The 23,796-nt window shown below is 35.1% G+C and overlaps 1 protein-coding gene across 6 annotated transcripts in view; it reads left to right on the forward strand.

Moving 5' to 3' along the window:
* LOC311599889 (protein disulfide-isomerase TMX3-like) overlaps positions 1–23,796 on the forward strand; it is a 34,360-nt gene that overhangs the window by 1,745 nt on the left and 8,819 nt on the right. For 4 of the 6 annotated variants that reach the window (XM_084785974.1, XM_084785973.1, XM_084785971.1 and 1 more), the window contains 10 exons: positions 3,023–3,062; positions 4,318–4,441; positions 9,543–9,588; positions 10,810–10,890; positions 13,217–13,316; positions 17,212–17,278; positions 18,645–18,743; positions 20,771–20,828; positions 20,975–21,028; positions 23,008–23,064. In XM_084785974.1, coding sequence (XP_084642100.1) covers positions 4,384–4,441; positions 9,543–9,588; positions 10,810–10,890; positions 13,217–13,316; positions 17,212–17,278; positions 18,645–18,743; positions 20,771–20,828; positions 20,975–21,028; positions 23,008–23,064 — 620 coding nt within the window. In that variant the 5' untranslated portion in view covers positions 3,023–3,062; positions 4,318–4,383. Of the gene's footprint in view, positions 1–3,022; positions 3,063–4,317; positions 4,442–9,542; positions 9,589–10,809; positions 10,891–13,216; positions 13,317–13,981; positions 14,060–17,211; positions 17,279–18,644; positions 18,744–20,770; positions 20,829–20,974; positions 21,029–23,007; positions 23,065–23,796 lie in introns of all 6 variants that reach the window. The other 2 variants (XM_084785976.1, XM_084785972.1) reach the window with 2 other exon arrangements.

The following is a 23,796-nucleotide window of genomic DNA, read 5'->3' on the forward strand; positions in this document are numbered from 1 at the left end:
TTTTTCATATACTTTGCTACTAAAATGTTCTTTTTGAAGTCTTTAACTTAGTTACTTTTCTACTTATAGAGAGGCAGAAATCTTTTCTTCTGTGTTCTTCATCAGTGAGATAGATTTCCCTGTCTGTACTTCATCTGCATGATGCTTGTATGGTACTATTTCATGATGGAAACAAACACCACCTACCAAGGAGCTACTATCCTTTTTATCTTATATCTTTCATTGTTAACAGTAGATGAATCAGTACTTATTACTTCCAGTTTTGCTTTTCTGTGTGAAATGGTGTGGGCGTGTGTTTGTAGTTTGTATATGTGAGCACAGCCTTTGTATGCTTGTGCAGAGGACAGACGAATACTCTGGTAGTCCTGCTCTACTGCTTTATGTCTTTGAGACGGGGTCTTTCCATTAACCTGGTTCTGGCCAGTATCTAGTAGGCCCCAACACTCTTCCTGTCCCTACCCTGTAACACTGAGGATCCAGGCATGGTGTTAGCTTTTTTTGTGGGTGCTAGAATCTAAACCCTGATCCTGCTTGCACAATAAACTTTCTTACTCACAAAACAATTTCTTCAGACAATTTCAGTTTGTTCCTTGTCCCCATTATCCACCTTGGCACCCAACTGTGTAATAGAATGGCTGTAGTAAGTAGTATGGTCATTTGAATACAGGTACTTATGGATTACAAAGAAGTATGAACATCCCATGGGTTCTAGTCCTAGTGATGGGCATTGAAGTTGTGTTTGAAGATTATTTATAGAAACTATATGTTTTCCCAACAAGGAAAAAAAAAAAGAAACTATATGTTTAAGGAAAATTCTTTGATAGCAAGAACTCAATGGTATCTTGTGGGGTATTTCACTTTCAACCACTTTTTCACACTTCTCTCTTTTTTTTTTCTTTTTTTGCTTTTTGAGACAGGGTTTCTCTGTGTAACAGTGCTGGCTGACCTGGACTCTCTTTGTAGTCTAGGCTAGCCTCAAACTCACAGTAATCTGCCTGCCTCTGCCTCCCGAATGTTAAGATTACAGGTGTGTACCACCACACCTGGCTTCACACTGCTCTTATAATGGTAACTGCCTGAGCAGGGGAGGTTTCACTTTTGGTAATCATTTTGCTCCTGAAGTGGATGCTCACCTGAAGGCTCTTTCATTACAAAATAGAGTACCTTGCTTGATGCCTGAATGTGAAAACTGAACTGTATCTTGTCATAGTGCCAGTCAGTGTTTTCACTCAGATAAACAAGACAGTGCTCCATGAAAAGGGAATCCAACTGTGAAAAGACACCAAAACAGTATGGGGCGGGGGGAGCCCCATTTGTCACATCCTGGTGAAAGCTAAATATCCTGTGCAGGGAGACTTCCGAAGCCTAAAGGCATGCCATCCTCACCAGATGAAACATGTTGAACCCCTTATATTGTCTGTAATATTACTATAGACCTAAATGCAGTAATGTGTCTCTGGATATGCATTGACATCCTCATGCTTTGTGCCTCCTTGCTAGGTGCTCTGCTGAATTTGCGTCCTGCTCAGACTTTCTGAGAGCATTGCATCTGATGGTGGCCCTAGAGTTTTGAGCTAACTAACTGATGGAATTTTACAAGTTCATTATAGCCTGGAATGTGAATCTCAGACATTGATCCCAATGCAGCAATTCTGGATTTGTTGCTTTTCACCAATATTTTATGAGAGCTGCATCCTTTACCAAAAAATGATGGGATTCCTCCTAAAATCCAAGTTCTTAATAAAAGTAATGGGCCAATCTTTTTTAAAAATATATTTTATTAATTTATTCATATTACATCTCAATTGTTATCCCATCCCTTGTATCCTCCTATTCCTCCCTCCCTCCCACTTTCCCCCTACTCCCCTCCCCTATGACTGTGACTGAGGGGGACCTCCTCCCCCTGTATATGCTCATAAGGTATCAAGTCTCTTCTTGGTAGCCTGCTATCCTTCCTCTGAGTGCCACCAGGCCTCCCCATCCAGGGGACGTGGTCAAATGGGGCACCAGAATTTGTGTGAAAGTCAGTCCCCACTCTCCACTCAGCTGTGGAGAATGTCCTGTGAAGGGGCCAATCTTATAAGCAGTGTTTTCTAAGTATAACCTTAGGCCACTGCGTTAAATTTCCTGCACAGGCTCAAAATAGAAGAGTGAAGAGCTTACACAAACATTGTCATCCCTCAAGACTCCTGGAGATTAGTTCCGGGATTTTAACAAAGTCTGGATGTTCAAGTACATTATATAAATTTATGATATGCTATATATGATAACTTATTTACATGTGTCTTTACACATATTACACATATATAACTTATTTGCATGTCTCTTGCACACATCTTCCTTTGTATTTTAACTCATTCCTAGAGTTCATGTAAAACCTAACAAAGTATAATGTAAATAGTTTTGCTGTATTGTTAATGGAATAAAGACAAGAAGCAAAAACTAATACTTGTTCAGTTTAGAGGAGCCCCTTGTTCCAAATGGAATACCAGATTAAGGAAACAGACTGCATTTGTGGTTTTCCCAAAAAGTTCTTTCTTTTTTATAGTTTTTCGATTTTTTATTTTTTTGGTCAATTTTCAATTTTAATTCTTAAAATGTTTACTGGATAGGATAAGATTTAACAGTCACTGAGTAAAATTTTTATGTAAAACTTTTATTCAAAGATTTTGTTCTGTAATGATTAGTTCAATATTTTTACTTAAGTGGCAGATTTATAAATTATACTAATTGTAGGGGGTCTGGAGAGATGGCTCAGAGGTTAAGGGTACTGACTGCTCTTCCAAAGGTCCTGAGTACAATTCCCAGCAACCACATTGTGACTCACAACCATCCATAGTGTGATCTGATGCCCTCTTCTGGCCTGTAGGTATACATGCAGGCAGAGCACTGTATATATAATCAATAAATCTTTAAAAAATAAATAAACAAATTATACAATTGCAATAATAAATATTATTGGCAAGGACAGTGTTTGTAAACAGAAATATAAAATCAGATTTATTTTTCCTTTTGTTTTTAGATTTAAAGATAATCGAAAAGATGACATATGGCTTGTTGATGTGAGTATGTAAATTTAAGTATCAATTTTGCTCTCTTCTATGCAAAGAGAACAAATTTGTTTTCTCAGATACTGATACTTGTATTCCCCCCATATGTATGTGGGTGTATATGTATGCATGCATATTTGTTAAGTGTGCATTCACTTGTGTGTGTTAGTGTATGTAGTGTATGTCTGTGCCTATGAAGGGCAGAGGTTGACACTGTGACTTCTTCAGTTGCTCAGCATCTTATATAATGTAAGACAGACTCTTTCACTGATGGAACTCAAGATTTTTTTCTATTTTGGTTAGGTATCTCCCCATCTTTCTCCTGTGTACTTAGACTTTTGTATTTAAATGACCCTGAGAATTTTCTAGTGCCTGGCACAGAAATTTATTTTGGATGAAATGCTGAGAATAGCGTTATTCTGTGGGAAGCTGTAACCTTTTTTTATAATGAGGTGTTGTAGATTATATTTTAAGGAGATTATGTTATGATTTCAGTGTAGACTTAATTCATCTCTTAATTATTTTGAGAACTTGAGTTATATTAATATAACAATAATATCAAACGTACTTTCATCCCAATACTGAGCAAAGCTAAATTTGGGGGTTTGCTCTAACAAATATTGGGGGGGGGAGTTCGATCCATGAAATAGAACAAGATAGCAGAGTTGGTGACTGTTAAGGTAGAAGATAGGACCTGAGAATCTACTGCTTAAATCTTTCTTCTTTTATTTCAGTGTGAACGTTCCATACTATCAACTTTAAAAATAAGCCTTATTTCATGAAAATAAATAAATACTGTGTTAATATCATATAACCCAGGGATCTAATTAAATCTGATGGTTCTGTGATATGAAGGGCTATGGTTCTGATCAACCTGACTTGTCCCTGTGTCACATTTCTCAATGATCACCTCTACTCTGCTAGTGAAAACAATAGAACTAAGGAAATTCACCTACCTCTTAACTTTTTGTACTAAGAACATATTTTTTTATGAACACAGATTGTATGTGGTATGGTACATGCTTGTTTACTTAGTGTTTTTATATAAACATGGACACATTTGCACAGAATTAGAGACTTTGAGTCAATCACATTTCTATTCTAAATAGATATTGATAGTCAATTAAAATAAAGTTAAAATACTAGTTTTGAGGTATCTATCTATATTTATCTGTTTTGTTATATTGCTTGGATAAATTCTTTGAATATTATGATTGATCCTCATAGTGATGCAGCTTCTTAGTGTGTTTTCTTTCTTTTTGTATAGTTTTATGCACCCTGGTGTGGCCATTGTAAAAAACTAGAACCGATTTGGAATGAAGTTGGGCTTGAAATGAAAAGCATTGGTTCTCCAGTTAAAGTTGGAAAGATGGATGCCACTTCCTATTCTAGTAAGCTCATAGTTAATTATTTTATGGTTCTAATAATAGAAATATTTTAATTGAAACTGTTTTCAGGGTGAGTAGAAGAGATGTTTGTTTTATCATGTAAAATTATCATAATAACTTTAATAACTTAATACTTTAAGGTTATATACTTTGAGTTAAATGAATTAGCTATTAAAATTTTAATAAATAACGTGAGCTAATCTTATATTTTGGTTGTGAGCCTAGCCTTTAATGGCTGAGCCATCTCTCCAGCCCATGTGAGCTAATCTTAATCATAGTGTAGACATGCAAGCCATTGTTTGTTCCTAATTGAGTCCACATTGATCATAATATATTATAGGAGACTACTATAGAAAAGTTGATTTTGTAAGTGCAAGCTGAGGAAAAAAGATAGGGATATAAGTAGAAGTTTAAAAGGTGGACTGAGTTAGAAAAAATAAGTGAGGGTTAGGAAGGTATTGAAAGTAGAAAATGAGATTAATAAATGGATGCAGAAACTGAATGAAGCTGAGACAAGTATAAGTACAATAAGCCAAATCTGCCCTGCTGCCTATTTTTATAAATAGAATTATTCGATGCCACAGTCATTTGTGTATTGTTATGTAGACTATTTTCATGCTTCTTTGTCAAAACTGAGTTGTGACAGAAACTACATGCCCCATAACATAATCTTCATTAAGAAGTGTCTTAAGGGAAATAATAAAAGAAGAAATTAAGCTTAGAGAAGTGTGAGGTATCAGAGCAATTTGGAAAGAGCTTCAGAGACAGTAAGGTTGGTACTGCCTATTGCTCTTGTGTGTGAAACTGGGAAGGCTTCTGAAGATCCTAAGCTTTGGCTTTATCAGTAAACATTTAATTGTGATATTTCTTTACTGGCTGTTTTGAAGTTTGAATGATGTGATACATGTAAAATCCTTTGTGTTCAATAAAATTAGTTTCCTTCTCTTTTACTTAGGAAAGAATTGTGTTATGTGGCAATATGTATGCTTGCTCTCTTTAACATAAAACAAAAATGAGACAGGCTCTTTCCCTGTAGTTCAGACTGGCCTGGAACATTCTATTATGTCCCTGGACTCATATCACTCTTCTTCCTCAGTCTCCCAAGTACTAGCATTAAAGTATGAAGCAACACACCCAGCTACTTACTGTCCTTTTTTTTTCTTTAGGACAGTAAGTTTATGTTCTAGATTGTACTTTGGGTCAAGACAGGCCCATGTTTTTAATCTCAACTCTTACATCCTATTTTGTGGCTATGAAAGAAGCACTTAACCTAATTTTAGTTTTTTGATCGATCAGGGAGCAGTAATCTTTAGGGTGGTGAACATTGCATAATGTTTCATACTTAAAACCCATTGGTGTAGTAGATAGTGCATCTGATGATACAGAAGGAGCCATATTAAGAGTTTCCTACGTCAGGCAAAGTTTTACATTTTATCATTTGTCAATAGGGAGAGAACTCATTTGAGGAAAAGCAAATGACTTGATAAAAGAAATGTTTTGGGCAGAAACTTGTAAGATGAAGGAAAAGATCAATACATACAGAAGGATAATCTATATGAAATGTTATAGGTATTCTGTGTAGGGGCCTGGAAGCTTAGGCTTGAATGGAAACAGCAGAGCAGTAAAAATAATGTTCATAGTAATTTGCAAGGCTGAAGGTATAGATGGGATAAACTGGCCCTGTAATCCTAGATGTACTGCTGTATTGCAAGCAGGACATTTTGCTTTTTGTTATGTTCAAGCTGTCAGCTAGTTTCAGTTGGCAGTTTTTAGTTTACTGATGTTAGTGAATTAGTGATCTAGAATGTAGATGAGTTGTCAGAGCTGGAATTACTAAACCAAATAAATGAACTTTTGAATACTAGAAGGAGATAAAATGACTGGCATACCCTTGTTGTAGAGAGGAAGGATTATATGCTTGGTTTGGTATGTTTGAATTAGTTTTTGACCGTATTAGAAGAGTCTGGCAAGATGGCTCTGTGGTTAAGAGCACTTTACTGTTGGAGAGGACCTACCTAGGTTTGGTTCCAAGCATCCAGTGGGTGGCTCATAACCACATTTAATTTCAGCTTCAGAGGAGCTCACACACATATTTACTTATGGTGCAATCATTCACTTGTCCACTCTATCAGATTATACTTCTTAACTATTTATGAGCCTCCATTCCAATCTTTAGAGATTGTTTAAAGGTCAAACAAGTTCCATTAGGCCAAGAAATGCTTAATAACCTATTAGAGAATGAGAAATAAACTAGTAAGTGCCAAAAAGTCTGGAAAATGGCAGATTAATTGATCATTTGAATCACTTATTGGAAAATACAATGGACATATAAAGAAAAGTCATTAGAAAAAATACATATAATACATGTAATGCATTTAAATTGTAAATATCTTAAAGATAAACTGTGTGATGCCTCAGAGATATTACATTAACTCAAAACACTTATATTATCTGATATTTTAAATTTAGTATTCATTAACTGACCCTTTTAAAGGGGTTCTGTGATTAGGAAAATTAGCCAAGTGAGAGATAGAATTCCTTGATGGTAGAACACTCCCTTGCATGTATAAAGCTAGTAAATTTTATTTGGTAGTTCAGGTGAGAAAGTGTTTTACATGCTATGAATTCGTTTATAATTTTCTTTTTAGCCACTCTAATTGGGACTTCCCCCCCCCCCCACTTTGTTGTTTTGTTTTGTTTTGCTTTGTTGTTTTTCGAGACAGGGTTTCTCTATGTAATATCCCAGGCTATCCTGGAACTCTTTTTGTAGACCAGGCTGGCCTTGAACTCACAATGATCCACCTGCCTCTGCCTCTCAAGTACTGGAATTAAAGATGTATGCCTCCATGCCCATTGGTACATTTTAATTTCATAGGTGTGATTATTGCAGCTTATATTTCTCGTTCACAAAACATTGTTATATAGAGCTGACCATACAGAAAATATGCATTTAACACATCTTGTGTAAACTGCATATCTTTGGGAAAGGGGAAAGAGAAACTCATACATATGGAACACTGTCACCTGCCAAGTATTTTACCTTGTGTGATACACTCTGTGGATATAGACCAATGAAACTCTTCTACTTCCCCTTCCAACTTACAGCCCAACCAGAGCAGTAATACATTCTTTCTTCTTGTTGTTAAGATGTTTTTAATAATTATTTACTGTTAACAGTATTTTGTATCCTTTCGGCCTACAAAGCAAATAACTGACACAGGGAGACTGAAACTTTAAAGCTGCCAGCACTTTGCTGGGCAGAATCTGAACTGATTCTAATCTGCTCATAAACTAATCAAACTATTCTAAGCCTTGTAACATACATATATTCCAAGCACTTGCCACTATGACCCATTCCTCCTCCAACTGTCAAAAAACCTCTCCTCACTCCAGCCTTCAAACTGTCCCCTCCCCTCCAGGAAGTCCCGCCTCTCACTTACTGTTTTTCTGCCCAGCTGATTGGCTAAGCAGTGCAATTACTCACTCAGCATTCCTCCACAATGTACACAATGTTTTGTCTGCATGTACACCAGAAGAGGGCACTAGATCTCATTACAGATGGTTGTGAGGCACCATGTTGTTGTTAGGAATTGAATTCAGGACCTTTGGAAGAGCAAGCAGTGCTCTTAGTTCTTAGGAATCTTGTCACTAATTTAATAGGCCAAACATGGTCTATTACAAAAGTCATTCTTTCATAGAAAAGCTGTAAAGTCAGCATTCATTTACCTAGAAGATAACTTAATGAGTGTTCCTTCCATGATGGTATGTACCAGTTGCAGAATCATTTCCCTATAAGCCAGCACATGCCAGACACATTCTAGACATTGGTAATACACCATTGAACAAAGGGAAACTGGGCTCTTACGGTACATAAACTAGAAAAGAAACAATATCCAATAAACATAAATAAGTTATTTTATCATTGAATATACCGTCTCCAATGTACTGTACAGAAAAAGAATGTACTTTTTAGTATGTTGATAAACATTGATAAGTATTCATAAACTGCTGTCTAGAGATCACATAGTTTTGTTCTTATAATTCTCAATGCTTCCTTAAATACCACAAAACTTTAAATACAGACATTTTGATGCAATTGAGAGTTAAATTGATAAAAGACTGATTTTTTTAAGCCACCTGTCCTTGTTATTCTTTGTTGTCTGTACAGTTATAAACTTTTGACTATTTCATAGATACCTCTCCTGTGCATTTTGGACATTGTGTTTCTCAATATTTGGTCTGTCTACCTGTGTTAAGTGTCTACCTGAGTACTCACTGTTAGTTTAGAATCCAGACACCCACACTGCCATATCATTTGAAAATATTTCAGAGTAGGTTATGAGAATAGTTTTGAAGGCATTTTGAATACTTCTACTGCAGAACTTAAGTTGAAGAACCATAAAGTAGAATATTGGTATGTAGTTACATGATTTGGGTTTGGTTTGAAAGAGGGCTATTCAAAGCAGTCATGTAGAAATAAGATTATTTGACAGTAGCTTATTCTCAGTTGTATAACTGTGACTGAAACAAATAGACACAATGAAACAAATCCCAGTGTATAGAACTTTTGAACTGGAACTTTGAATTAGTATGATTTATTTTTCTTTGTTTCAAATAGTGACAATTTTTTTATCCAGTTTTAATTAGTAATTAATCTAGCATGTCTTAAAACATCTACACATACACAAATATCTACTCTTCCAGGAATCAGTGCTAAAAGTATTTCTCATATAGACGTTAAATTGTATAGTTTCCTCAAATGTTTCTTTCTATTGTGGAGCCCCTAAAACCCTGCTTACTCTCCAGCCTACATACAGGCTTTACAGTAAGGATTATGTCAGCCTCACTTGCACTGGTACCATTCCTATTCCTTGTTCTTGTTAAAGGATTATGTTTGCAAATTTCCTTTCTAGACTGCAAAACATTTTAGTCTACGACTATAATTATAAGATAATGAATGCCATGGTTTTCTTCTTTGTGAGATTTAATACTTAAAAACAATCAAGTTTATATAGATATACTTTTTTCTGAATAAAAGGCTCATATTACTTAGTTTTCTCAGTTTAAAAGGAACTTAGAAATATTTATTCTTTTTCTTATCAAGGCATTGCTTCAGAGTTTGGAGTTCGAGGTTATCCAACAATTAAGCTGTAAGTTGAGTGTTGTATGTTTGTATGGTTTTAATAGTTCACTCTGCTTATATTTTACTTATTCTAGTACTTTTTTTGGAGGGCAAAGGTTTGGGTTCAGCCATTGTTTTTAAGCCAAGAGTACGATCAAAGGTGAGAAACTTCACCTCTATACATCTTCATATTTAAGTGTGTGGTATACAGCTAATTCAGTAAATGTGTTCTGGATGTTTACTGTGTAACATGCACTTACACTTACACTTAAGGTGTACATCATAAATTATGAAAGGTCTCTTGAGGAGCCCCAGTATGTTTCTGCTTTGCCACTGCAAATCACATCTAAGAGATTTCATTCTTGTATAATTAATGACACTAACTTTATTAGAGAAAAATGATAAATATTCATTTTAATCTATGTGTACTAGAGAAATTAAGTTGGAAAACAATGTGGTGAGTTGGGAAAAAATGTTTTAAAATGATTTTGCTAAATTTTCCTGTTTTTTACATTAATCTTATTTTCGTGCTGTGAGCAGCTAAGCCTTTTTTTTTTTTTCAGTTTTTTTATTTTAAGTAAACTAACTTTACCCCAATATTTTAAAACCCCAAATTTTTTATATTAGTCTGGGTTTTTTTAATTGACATTTTTCCTTTGTTTTTAGTTTTGTTTTGTTGAAAATGTTATTCTATTACAGTGTATGTTAATGGTCCTTTCTCTTTGTTATTAAGAGCTCTGTTTTTGCCTATTAATTGCTCTTTTGTATCTGTACAGTTGGTTAGATATAAATTTATTCATTGACATGTCTTTTGGAAGATAATCTGTGTTTTAGGAAAACTATTTTTATGCCTAATTCATGATGCATGTTGGGGGTTTTGCTACCACCAAAATAATCTAGTCCCTAGTCCTTTTATTTTCTGCTTGATGGAGAATAATTAAAATTACTCTGATTTAAGCTCTTGACTGTAAATGTACAAATTACTCACTTTTCTGAAGGTTCATACTATAACTCTACACTACAGATTAAAATGTATCTCTGATGTGTATGTGGCACATTGCCTTTTCCTGTGCATTGTAAGTTGCTGGTTCTCAGGGGACTCTGCACACTCTGCTTTACACAAGTGCGCTGCTCTTAAAGCTTCTTCTTATTTAGTGTTTTATGCATTTTAAGCTTATACTTTAGTAGAGGAGGATTGAGAGTAAATATGAGGATGATTAATTTCCAATTCTTATCTTTTATTTTTAAGATTAAAGGGAGACTTGGCATATAATTATAGAGGACCACGGACTAAAGATGATATAATTGAGTTTGCTCACAGAGTATCTGGGTAAGTTGAAAAAGCCTTTACTATATGATTTTAGTATTTGAAAGAAATGTATTTTAGTAGATTATATTGAACATACATATTTTAGATATTAAATGTGTTGTATACATTTATGAAAATATAAGGTTATATAGCATATGCAGTGAAGTTCTGTAAAGATAGATGATATAGTTTATGTTAATTTTTTTCTCCAATGAATTTTAATATATTTTCAAAATTTTTATTATAGATACAACAGTCTGTCCTATATATTAAGGACATCCTAAGCCCCTACCTCAACTCCTCCCAGAGATGCTTGAAACTGCCTAGTACCAGATCATATGAATGTTTTTTTTCCTTTCTTTCAAAATATCTTGTACTTCTCGCTTTTCACTTAAAGGAAGCACTTGATTTCCTTTCTTTAGTATCTGGATTTCCAATGTCACTAACTTCTGCACTTTGTATCCATTGATAAACAAACTAAGGATTACTTGCTCACAGCCCTGAGTGATTTACTGGCTGTCTCTGTACTCTTTGAAGGAAAGCAGTGTACAGTGGGGCTTCCTGTTATTCAGAACAGTGCACAGTTTAACTTATGGACTGGTTCCTGTGGAAGTTTCTACTTAGTATTATCAGACCATAGTTGTTATGAGTAATTGGAAACATGGTAAAAGAAATTAGGAGTATCTGTTAGCAATTTCATGAATCTTATTTTTTAGAAATAGTTCTTATGTTGTAATGCCGTGTATCAACTTACATAGCGTCTTCTCTAATTTCAGAGTCTTAAAAGAAGCCCAGATGTTATTGCTCTTAGAGACTTGGGGTTTCATTTCTAGTTTGTGGTGATGAAAATATTTTTTTAAATACATCTAAATTAATTTTCTTTACCATCACATTTTTTTTCAATGCTACCTGCAAAGTATTCTGGCAGTATTTGCTTAGCTAGTGACATAGTTAAAACCCAGTGAGCCATTTGCACTGAATTACCAATCTTTGACTTATTGCTGATCAGGAAGTAGATCCTTCACAAGCAGTTCTTGCTGATTTGAATGTGATTTTTCAAAAACAAGATATCTACATCTTGCTAATGTGTAAAGAATATCAGTGTTTATAATTATATTTGTAATATGCTTTGTGAAGAGCACTTGTCAAGATCAATTTATATTGGCTTTAAAGTTCTACACACTTTATTAGCTTAATAGGATATATTGGTAATTATAAATAGCTTGAGGTTGAAACAGGATAGGTTCGTGGTGTAAAATTAAGCCTCAAAATATTTGTGTAAATGCACAGATTTAGGAATGATCTTTGTTATAGTTTGTGACTCTTATATGTAATTTCAATTGTATTTTCTCATTTTGATTGTATATTTCTCTTCATTTACTGTGTAAATAAATAAATTTTGAAACACGTTTATTTGAGGTAAATGAGGCTAGTGGTATACACTTGACTCTCCTGTGGCTTCAGGTAGTTTTATGTTTGGCAGTTATTGATTGCGTTTTTCTTTAACTGTAAGAAGAGATTCTCCTGATGTGAGAGTGCCTCTGGAGTAGGGGAGATTTCATGACTCAGTTTAGAGTTGCATCACTTGCTGGTTAATTATGAAGGGTTGAAGCAGAGGCTCGGGAGAATGATGCAATGACCTTAAAAACTGTGTGTTTTGAAAGTGTTCACTTCGCAAAATAGGTTCTGTTTATTTTATAAGTTTTGTCGACTAAAAGTATGATAATCTATACCATATTTTTAAAAAGAAAGCATTTATTTTATCTCTTAACTTTATAAGTGATATGTTTTATAGTAACCTTTATTGTCATTCATTTATCCATTTGTTTTAAAAATGACTGTTTATTAAATTTTGTAGGAAAGCTTTCTCTTTGTGCTTCCATTTTATTTTTCTGAAAATAAATAGTAATATAAATTAGAAGCTTGGGACTTTGACCTCTATAGGGTACTTAAGAAGTATGTAGTATTTAAATTGACACATATTATATAAATATTAACTCTTGTTGACTCCTGGGATACTATTTCTGTAAGTATGCTTTTGAAAAGGAAAGAATTCTCAGGTGAATTGTCTTGCTTTTAGCCAAGGACTATAAATGGATGATCATTCTATATCTCACTAATTTAAAATAGTGTCGATGATGTCTAAAATGATTTGAAGCTGTCAGATTTAATTTTGCATACTACATAGAATTTTACTATGTAGTACACAAGTACCATAGGCTGAAATTTTACTTGAGTGGGTTTGGTGATATACATAAGTGCAGATAATATATTGCTAAAACATGTCCCATAAGAATGAATTGTGCTCTATCTTTAGTTCACTACCATTTGTTTTGTTTTCACACAGGGCTCTGATTCGACCTCTTCCAAGTCAACAAATGTTCGACCATGTACGGAAGAGGCACCGTGTATTTTTTGTTTATATTGGTGGAGAATCACCCTTAAAAGTATGACATTATCTTTTTTTTCCACATGAACAGACATGTTGTAATTTTATGTTTGCTATGCAGCTATGATTCTTCCAAAACTTTGAAGCAAAATATTTTAGCTTATCTATTTTTCACAATGAAAACACTTTCTTTAGTCTCTCTTACTAAATTTACAATTATGAAATTATCAAATTGAAATTAAGTGAAATTAGGATAAAGCTTGCCTGCCTTAGTTTTTTTTTTAATGTTACTGAGCAGTTTATTTAATTTTGCATCACTTTTTCGTACTTTAAGTGAAAGACTGAAAACTGTTGTTCAGATGTTACCTCTTTAAAGCAAAGCACTGTGCTTAAGTTTACTTAATGTATATGTGTATTTGTGTATACCTTTCTTATTGTCACCACCATCATCATTAATCATCATTGCTAATCTCTATTAATAAACCTGAGTCGACTTTGTGTTATAATTCATCAACTCTTTTTGAAGGGGAGGGTAGGATCACTTAGTTGCAATGGTGGTTTGCCTTCACAACAGTACATTTGTTTTAGTTATAGTGTCTTATTTCACTGAAAGGTAACATGGTAGGAAATCTTTATAGTATATTATAGTTAATTGGATTATTAAATAAGGAATAAATTTTTATCTTTAATGTTTAAGATATCCTTTTTCTGTTCAAATTATAGGAGAAATACATAGATGCTGCTTCAGAGTTAATTGTGTATACATACTTCTTTTCTGCCTCAGAAGATGTGGTTCCTAATGTAATATTTAATATTTGATTTAATGAATTTTGATTTGGTTCTACATGTCAGATTTATTTGTAATGTTGTATGAAAAGTTTTTTACTACTGATGTCAGACTGTTTATAATTCATGAACCAATGCTTCCACAATCATGGCACTTAGAGATTGTGGTTACATTACATTGGTGACCTTCTTTCTTTATGAAATAATATTGGTAAGCAGTGATATATATCAAACCCCAAAGGTGCTTTTAAGTAATAAATTATGTATTGTTGCAAATGCAGTCTACTCCTGGCCCCTCACACCCAGTAGTAAATAAATACTACAAAAACAAGATTCCAGAGATGCTACCAAAAGTAAGTGGACATTGTGAGAGTTGGGATATGTAGGGATGGACAGCTGTTTAATTTTTTTGATCCAAAAAGGTAAGGAAAGAGGGAGGTGTGAGCAGAAAATATTTGAACTGAAGCCTGCTTGATGTGAAAGAGCCTCACACAGGTCTATGGATAGAATATCAGAAAAGAGGAGATAATTCAAATGCCCAAGACAAGAGCATAACTTGCATATTTGAACAGCAGCACAGTAGCCAGTCTTCCTATATCACTGTGAGAAGGGTATAGAAGCAAGCAGAAGACAATTCTTGTTGTATATTTTACAGCATGTATAATGAAGGTGAAGTTCATAAGGAACTCAAGTCGGTTCATTTGAAAGTGCTAAGAGCACAATGTTGTGAAAGTAGATTCACAGATCACTTAACCTTTGAACTTGGGAGTCAATAAGCAGGTGAATATGAAATAACTTAGAGTGTACTCTAGCACACTGGTTCTCAACCATCCTAATGCTACGATGCTTTAATACAGTTTCTCATGTTTTGGTAACCCAACCATAAAATGATTTTCATTGCTACTTCATAACTATAATTTTTGCTATTGTTATGAACCTTAAAATGTAAATGTCTGATATTCAGAATGTGTGATATTCAATCCCTGTGAAGTGGTAGTTTGACCCCAAAAGGGTCACGACCACAGCTTGAGAACCACTGCTTTAGTACATAGGTTTTTATGTTACAATGGAAATTCTGAAATGTTTTCAATATGTTAAAGAACCTCTACTTTTGCCAATCTAAATCCACTCCAGTTTACCTATTTTGGTAGAAGACATATTATTTTTTCAGAGCACATAATGTTCATACCCTTAATTTGTCATTTCTCCTTTTTTTAGATCTAAGTATTAATTTTTATATTTTACAGTCAGATCCTTCCATTTTGGTGTACAGATGTGTTATTTTTGGCACATGCAAATAGTTGTGTAACCACTATCTCTTTGAAGCTAAAGAATTAGCTGTACATGATATTTATTATACAACTGGAAATAGAGGCAGGAGCTCAAGGCTAGCCTGGGCTACAATGAGACTTTATATTTTAAAAACAAAGAAAAAACTAAAACAATAGAGAGCAGACCAGCACCTCCTGTAATGTAAACGCCATGGAATGTAAGGAAGAGATAGATATGGAAATGGATTATCTGCTGTAAGTCCTTCCAAGAAAGGCCACTTCATTGCTTTGGAAGGGAGCAATGCCTCATGCTAACAGAAACTTCCTAACATTTTTGTGGGTGAGTGGCCAAGAACAGGCAAATCTAGTCATGATTGAGAGCTTTTTTACTACCCGATATTATGATAGTATTATGTAATTTTTAGTTACAATGTAGCAAGATCATTTATCATATTGCCTCTGTGCTGAGATGTACCTGAATCCAGTCACTGTTACTTTTGGGTTACATATACTCATGGGTAATTGCCTAGCCTAATTTTTCATAATTTTACCTGTTTGAAATACATACAAAATAGAAGGAGGTACTTTTAGATGATTCCTTATGAATGCCAATAGTATTTAAAAAGTAGTTTGGAGAGTACTTGTTGCCTAATGTCATCCATAATTATCCTGGGAGGTAGATGTTGTCATTGGCTTTAAGTTTCTAGGCTGAGGCAGTTGAATCTAGATGAAGTAACTGAGTATCACAAAGCTGATGAGTACTGGGGAGTGATATCCTTAGGTAGACTGTTAAAGCATTGGTCCTACTGCTCTGTGCTCCAGAATTCCTCCATCTTTTCCTACTCAAAATATTATCCATGGTCTTACAGAAACTCTTAAGAGTGGTCCTTGTCTTTTCTTATGTCAGGCAGCATGCTTCCAGGGAGGTATCTGAAAACATAAAATTTAGCTGAATTTAAGATTGTACTCTTTCTAGTCTTCAGTAGTGTGGGTGAGGGGTTATTTCCTAGTTTTTTTCAATGCTTTTGAAATTAATTGTAGGTACTTAATGTAGAAAATAAAAATGGTTAATAATGTTTATTATTAAAAGCCTGTAATTGTTATGGTGGTATTATTCTCTAACCTGCTACCAAATCAATAAGTACACAGACACCTGATAGATTTTAGATAAGCCTTATTTTACCTGGGGCTGAGCAAATATTTCCCCTCTCAACTACCCTTCATCTCCCAGTCCCATATCCTATGCCAATTGCTCTAATAATTCCTATCTGGGCTACTTCCCATCCATAAATCATAAATACTTGCACGTGTTTCTCACCTGGGCTGCTTTGCTCCATCATTAGAGCTGCTCCTCCAAGCCATTTGCTTCTTTTCCTATCTCCTCCCCATGAACCTTAGCTCCACCTCTCACTTCTGCCCTGCCCAGGCTTCAGCATTTTGTTTTGGTTTTTGATTTTTGGTTTGTTTGCTTTGTTTGTTTGGTTTTGGTTTTTTGGTTTGGTTTGGTTTTTGTTTGTTTGTTTGGTTGGTTTGGTTTTTCAAGACAAGATTTCTCTGTGTAGTCTTAGCTGTCCTGGACTTACTTTGTAGACTAGGCTGGCCTTGACCTCACAGTGATCCGATCTGCCTGCCTCTGCCTCCCAAGTGCTGGGATTAAATGTGTGTGCCACCACACCTGGCTTCAGCGGTTTTTTTTAACGAATCACCTTTAAATTAGGTAGAGCAAGATTTACACAGTAAGGGAAGATGTACCGGAGAATGTGCTTGTAAGAGAAAGCAAGCAGATCTCTGGAACAAAATAATTCGCAATCAAATACAAAGCACCAGATCATGCTATTACAGGTACTAATTGAATTATTGGCGTTAAAATTTCAAACTTCTGATGTTTTTCTGCAGTATTTGACACTGAAAGAGATTCCTGCTGTGCTTGTTTTCAAGGACAACACTTACTTTGTTTATGATGGTAAGTTTCAAAGCTTTAACTCACATAAGGCCTTTCATAATTAAAACATTGTTATAAGCAGGCATTTATAAAATATTGTGTAAGTGCTGCCACTTACAAAGTATCACATTTGATAGAATCATCTTTTAATCCTTCAGTAGATTTCCAACAATGTACTTCATTCTTAGTTGCTTCCATTGATGTGTGTGTGTGTGTGTGTGTGTGTGTGTGTGTGTGTGTAATTATTTGCCACTTTAAGAAATAATCTATTCAATTTCTATACATTAAAATGTTCAGACTTAATTTTAGGAGGATAGTTAGCTTTCATCACACACTGATAAAATAAAATATCCTCAGCAGAATGAAACTCTTTACCTTCTTTAGGTATTTCTCCCCCTCTGTCAGAAAATACTTTATTTAAATTTTATTTTTATATCATCCATACATCATAAAAAGAAAGATATAATAAAACCCTCATACTCATAAATGGTTAACAAGACCTTACTGTAGTTGTTTCAGTTTTATTGTTTTTCTTTTGAAGTAATTCAAAGCAAATCCTAATGAAATTTTTTCACTGTGTTTCACTATCCTTCTTTTTAAAAATGGGGGTTATATTTTTTTAGGTAACCACTTGATTGTTGGACCACTGAAGAAAAAAATTATTTTCCTTGATTTAGTAAAGGAACATGTTTTGATATTTTCTTATATTTTATGTCTTGATAACTGCAGAGAAAACTACACATCTCTAATTTTTGTCATTGTGTTCAATTGAACTAACTTGATACATAATTATCACTAGTGCTATACATTAGATGTCCTGCGTTACCCACCTAATGTTGCATAGTTATTTCTGTCCTTTAATTTATACAGGGGATAGTGTGGCAGATACATGACTGTCCTACATCATTAGAGTATTAGATAAGGTGATCTATACAGTGAAACATCAAAGTGCATTCATTCAGGAGATAGTTTTTGAATGTTTATAGTCATCATCAGTCAAATGAACTTGAGAAGAACTTGCATACATGAAAAGAGGAGAAAGGAAAGAACCCATATATTTGTCTGTACCTACCTTCTTTTTGGTTAAGAAAATGCTACTAGAAGTGTTCAATGTATACTTGACCATTGTTACTATTTTATGTATTTTTAAAGAAGAGTGTTTTCTTTTTTCTCCCAAGTTAAAATGTCTAGCAGTATCTAGACTCAGCCTTCAAATCTCTTATTCTAAACCTGCTAAGAGGCCCTTAATTCAGGCAACTATAAACTACCTAAGAACCAGCTTAAGCTTTTATAATTATAATACTGTTTTAGATACGTTATCACTTTGCTGAATTGAGACATTACAGCTGCCTTGTACGCTGATGTATTTCCTTTGCTTTGTTTCAAGAGTATGAAGATGGCGATCTGTCCACATGGATCAGCAGGGAGAGATTTCAGAACTACCTTACTGTGGATGGCTTCCTTTTGTATGAACTTGGTGACACAGGTAACAAGCATATGGCCATTCCGCTTCATTACAGAATTTTTCTTTGAGTGCTTATTTACTGGTTCTTTTAAAGCTGCATTTCCTAATTAAAGTACACTTATGTTTTCTAGTTCTGCTTTCTAAGAGTTGAGACTTAAGAGTACCACGGATATATACTTTCATATGAGGATCAGTGTAGCCAAAGAGGTTTACTAACACCTGATGGTGATGAGGAAGACAAGGGCCTGAATGATTCAAGAATAAGGGAATAAAAAACCAAAACCAAAAACAAACAAACAAAAACCATGAAGCTACAAGTTAAAGTGAAGCCTTCTCACTGTCTCCTAAGGTCTGCTGTTACTTGTGAGTGGGAATCAGTCATACTGTTCATTTCTTAAGGTCATATGATAGAAAATGACAAAGAAAGAAAAATAAATAGAAATATAAGAGTTAGCCACACATAAAAGTTTAAAAATTATAAGAAGCTTACTTTATTAGGAGAGTATTGTATAGGCTTAGACCCCACTAAAGGTGGGACATCTATATGTTGTTACCACATGTGTTCCCTCTCACAGTTTCATGATCATGAAATGGAAATACAGCAATAGGGAAGAAACATTTGAAAATTAGACACAATTCAAATTAAGCACTGAAGCCAGGTGCTGTAGCACACGTCTGTAATGCCAGCATTCAGAAGGCAGAGAGGTAGATGGATATTTGTGAGTTCGAGCCAGCCTGATCTACAGAGAGAGTCCAGGACAGCCAGGACTCTATTACACAGGGAAACCCTGTCTTGGGGGGAAAGAAGAATAAGAAAAAAACAAAATGAAAAATTAAGCACTGAATAGTACATGAAATATTTCAAGAAATGAAATAATTCTTATAGATGATGTTTTCAACAAAAAGCTAACAGTGAATCAAGATTATGTAGATGTATTAGAGATGTATTATGCAGGGTGAGATTAGGAAAAGCATGAAAATAATGTAAATGATGCTAATTTTTTGGTTTTGGGATTTTGGGGGGGGGATTTTGGTTTGGTTAGTTTGGTTTGGTTTGGTTTTTAACTTATTCCTACATTTGTGTTTCTACCTCGAGTGAAACTATACTCAAGTATGTTTATGTATATAAATTCATTTAATTTTTCCTCATAAGTCAGAAAAACTTGCTTTCCTAAAATAAATGGGAGTTTGCTTATGTTCAGTTAAATAAGTATTAGAGAGTGTAATCTCACTTTTATTCTCCCTGCTTGGTACAGTGCTGAGAACATAACCCACGTCAGCACCCCGAACACTACTGTTATTACATTGTTCTACCCTCCTGAACATTGTCAGTAGGCATATAACTTACTGTTTTACTTATACTTCAAAAGTAGTGTCACTCAATTTGATTCTGTATGCCATCACTGGTGAAATTGTAACAGAGGAAATGGCTATGCAAAAAATAATTTCCTTAGTGTTATAAACTACTAGGGCTTATTAGCAATTTTTAGTAAATGTTTTTAAATCAATGTCTTTTTTGTTGTTGTTGTTGTTGTTGTTGCTGCTGCTGCTTTTTCAAAACAGTGTTTCCCTGTGTAGCCTTAGCTATCCTGGATTCACATTGTAGACCAGGCTGGCCTCTAACATTGATCCATTTGCCTCTGCCTTCCTGAGTGCTGGGATAAAGGCATGTACCACCACATCTGGCAATGTCTTCTTTATGGTGTAGCTTTTGACAAAATATTTCATTACGTTGTTGGTTTGCATAAAATAATTTTAGAGAAATTAAAATAAAATTATTAATATTTACCTCCTAGAGGTAGAAGAAATGTATCATTTGAAGTTGACTAATTTACTGGTCTGGGCTGCAAATATGTTGGCTTAATTTTATGTAATGTGTAAATAATGATTGGCAAGTGAGAATTCTACCACTGAACCACCAATGCGTAAATGATGATTGGAATCTAGAAACATAGTCTGGTATCAGAAGTAATATTTGACAAGTATGGGTTATGTGAGTTATGTTTTTCTCAATTCAAGGAAATGAAAGATACTATTCTTAATTTCAGGAAAGCTTGTGGCTATTGCAGTCATTGATGAGAAAAACACATCACTTGAGCATACCAAGTATAGTTGCTTTGAAACAGATTTTAGCTTCAAATGCCATGCCAGCTTTGTGTAGTCTACATAGTGTCTTGCAACAGATGTTGTAATGGGATAGTTAAACCTTTTAATTGAAGAGGTGACATATTTATGTATTTATTCTTCTACAGATTAAAGTCAATTGTTCAAGAAGTTGCTAGAGATTTCAGAGACCACTTCCATAGGTATGTGCATGTTTTCTGAAAAGTTGACTTTGTTTGAAAGTTTGTCACTGTTTAATTCGGTTTATCAGTGAAGTAAATTAAAAGTAGTTAAGATCCCTAATCTCAAAAATTTAAGGCTGGCATCTTAGATGCTCTAAGGTCTAAATGCATGGGCTCTGACACAGCACTAAGTGGAAAATTCCACACCTGCCTTCCCATGATAGTGGTCAGAACACAAAGTCATGTTAAAGAATTGTGATACTTCCTTCATGGCATGTGTATAAGGTATATATGAGGAGGGAAAAATGAGTTCTGTATTTTTTTTAATTCACTTTATATCCTGTCATAGCCCCATCCCTCCTCTCCTCACAGGCCCACGCTCCCTCCCCCTCCTCCCTCCCCCATCCCCTCTTCCTCAAAAAAGGGGAGCCTCCTTCCCTTCTATCCCAGCTCATCAAATCACATCAAGACTAAGTGTGTCTTCTTCCCCTGTGGCCTGCTAAGGTTGTCCCACCAGGGGGAAATGATCAAACAACAGCCAACAGAGTCCATGTCAGAGAGAGCCCCCACTCCTCTTACTAGTGGACCCACAGAAAGCCTGAGCTGCCCATCAGCTACATCTGTGTAGGGAGAGATGTGCAGGGATAAAGATAGAGCAGAGATTGAAGGAATGTCCAACCAGTGCTTGGCTCAACCTAAGACCCACCCATGGGAGAGAGCCAGCCCTGACACTATTAAAGATATTCTTATCTAAAGATTTGCTTGCAGGCAGGAGCCTAGCATAGTTGTCTTCTGAGAGGCTCCACCCAGTAGCAGTTAGAAACAGTCGCAGCCAAACACAAGGCAATGTACAGGAATTCTTGTGGAAAAGGGGGAAGGGGAAAAGGACCTGGAGGTGACAGGAGCACCCCAAGAAGACCAACAGAGCCAACTGACAGCGCCAGCCTGGAGACTGAAGCACCAACCAAAGACTCTGCATGAGTTCTGTACTGAACATTTGGGTCCCTGCCCTAGGGAGCTCATTGTACGCAAATCCAAACCATGAAAACTCAGAAATGTCAAACACTTCTGGGCCCCAGCATTTCAGATAAGAGAGATCATATCTCATACTTTGAAAGGTAAATCAAGAATTAATTGACCTGGAGCTTCCAGTCAGCATGAGGACATATCTATGCCACATCTTAAAAGTTGGAGAAGCTGCTGCACCCAGTCATTTATAATTCATCCCATTCCTACTTCCTGAGAGTGTTTGACACATGTTTTATGGTAGAAAAATATTCACATAAATTTGCAAATTTGAAACAATTTAAATGAACACTCACATGCCAGGAAAGTGATTGTAAAAAAAAAACTCAAAATACTAATGAAATGTAAAAAGTTACTTAGGAATAAGAATTTTTGCTGTATTTCATTTTTTTATGTTTGTTGCTGCTACCAAAACAGCAAGAGAAACCTCGAGGATTCATTATTTTCTTTGTATAAAATCTACTAAAAGTTCATTGTGCAATTCTCATGGTACATGGTAGCTGACCTCTTCTGAGTGATCCTATTTCACAGTAAATCCACTTTTTTTTTTCTTTTTTGGTTTTTTGAGACAAGGTTTCTCTGTGTAATGGTCCTCGCTATGTGCAACTCTCCTTGTAGACCAGGCTTGCCTTGAACTCACAGAGATCCACCTGCCTCTGCCTCCCTGAGTGCTAGGATTAAAGGCGTGTGCCACCACACCTGGCTCACTTTCTTTAAATGTATTTTACTTGCAGCACATTTCATTCTCTGTCTTTTAAACATGTATAGTGAGGTGAAATGTCCAGTTTGTTGGTTGTGTATTTGCTTATCAAAACTGAGTAGAAAACACTCTGGTGTAAATGTCAGGGGTTCCATGTTCAGTGTTGGAAGTTTATGTGCTTACAAGTTCTAGTTTGTGGTGTGTACCTTTTTTCTCTTAATCCAATATTGTGCTCTTTCTCTTCTTTCTCTTTGTTGTTGCTTGTGTCTTACAGAGATTTTCAGTTTGGCCATATGGATGGAAATGACTATATAAACACCTTGCTGATGGAGTAAGTAAAGTATTGATGGTTTTTCCACTTTGATATTACTAATTTTGAGAGATGGAGAGCGACTTAATTAGCTGGAAAAAACATACCAAAAAGCACTTTCTGTCATTTTCTGATGCTGACATCCCCCCAATAAATGTCTGATTTTATTTTATAAATCCTGTATTTTGAATTTATTAAGATTTAATTTTATTCTTTACTATAAAGATTGTCTCCCACTTCAACATAATAACATTTTCAAATCATTCTATAATAGGTAAATTTATAGTTTTTATAATACATATTTTAATAAGTTATTGTGGGCTGGTAAGGTTGTTCACTGAGTAGAGCCACTTCCTCATAGGCCTGACAACTTGAGTTTGATCCCCATATGCCACAAGGTTTCAGAAGAGGCCCAATCCTGAGAGTTGTCTGACTTCCACATGCAATAATCGAAGATGCTTGAAGTAATTGACAGTATTTTTTCTTTGTTCTTTTTTTTTTCTTAATTTTCTTTACATCCCATTTCAATCCACTGCTCAGTGGAGCCTCTCAGAGGACAGCTATGCTAGGCTTCTGTCTGCAAACATAGCAGAATATTGTTAATAGTGTCAGGGGTTGGCTCTCTCCCATGGGGTGGTACAAGGCTGTAGTTGGACTTTCCTTCAGTGTCTGCTCTGTCTTTATCCCTGCACATCTTGTAGGCAGGGTAAATTTGGGGTCGAAGTTTTTATGGGTGGGCTGGTGTTCCCATCC

This window comes from Acomys minous, assembly GCF_964271855.1.
Source record: "Acomys minous genome assembly, chromosome: 6".
Classification (NCBI taxonomy): Eukaryota; Metazoa; Chordata; class Mammalia; order Rodentia; family Muridae; genus Acomys; species Acomys minous.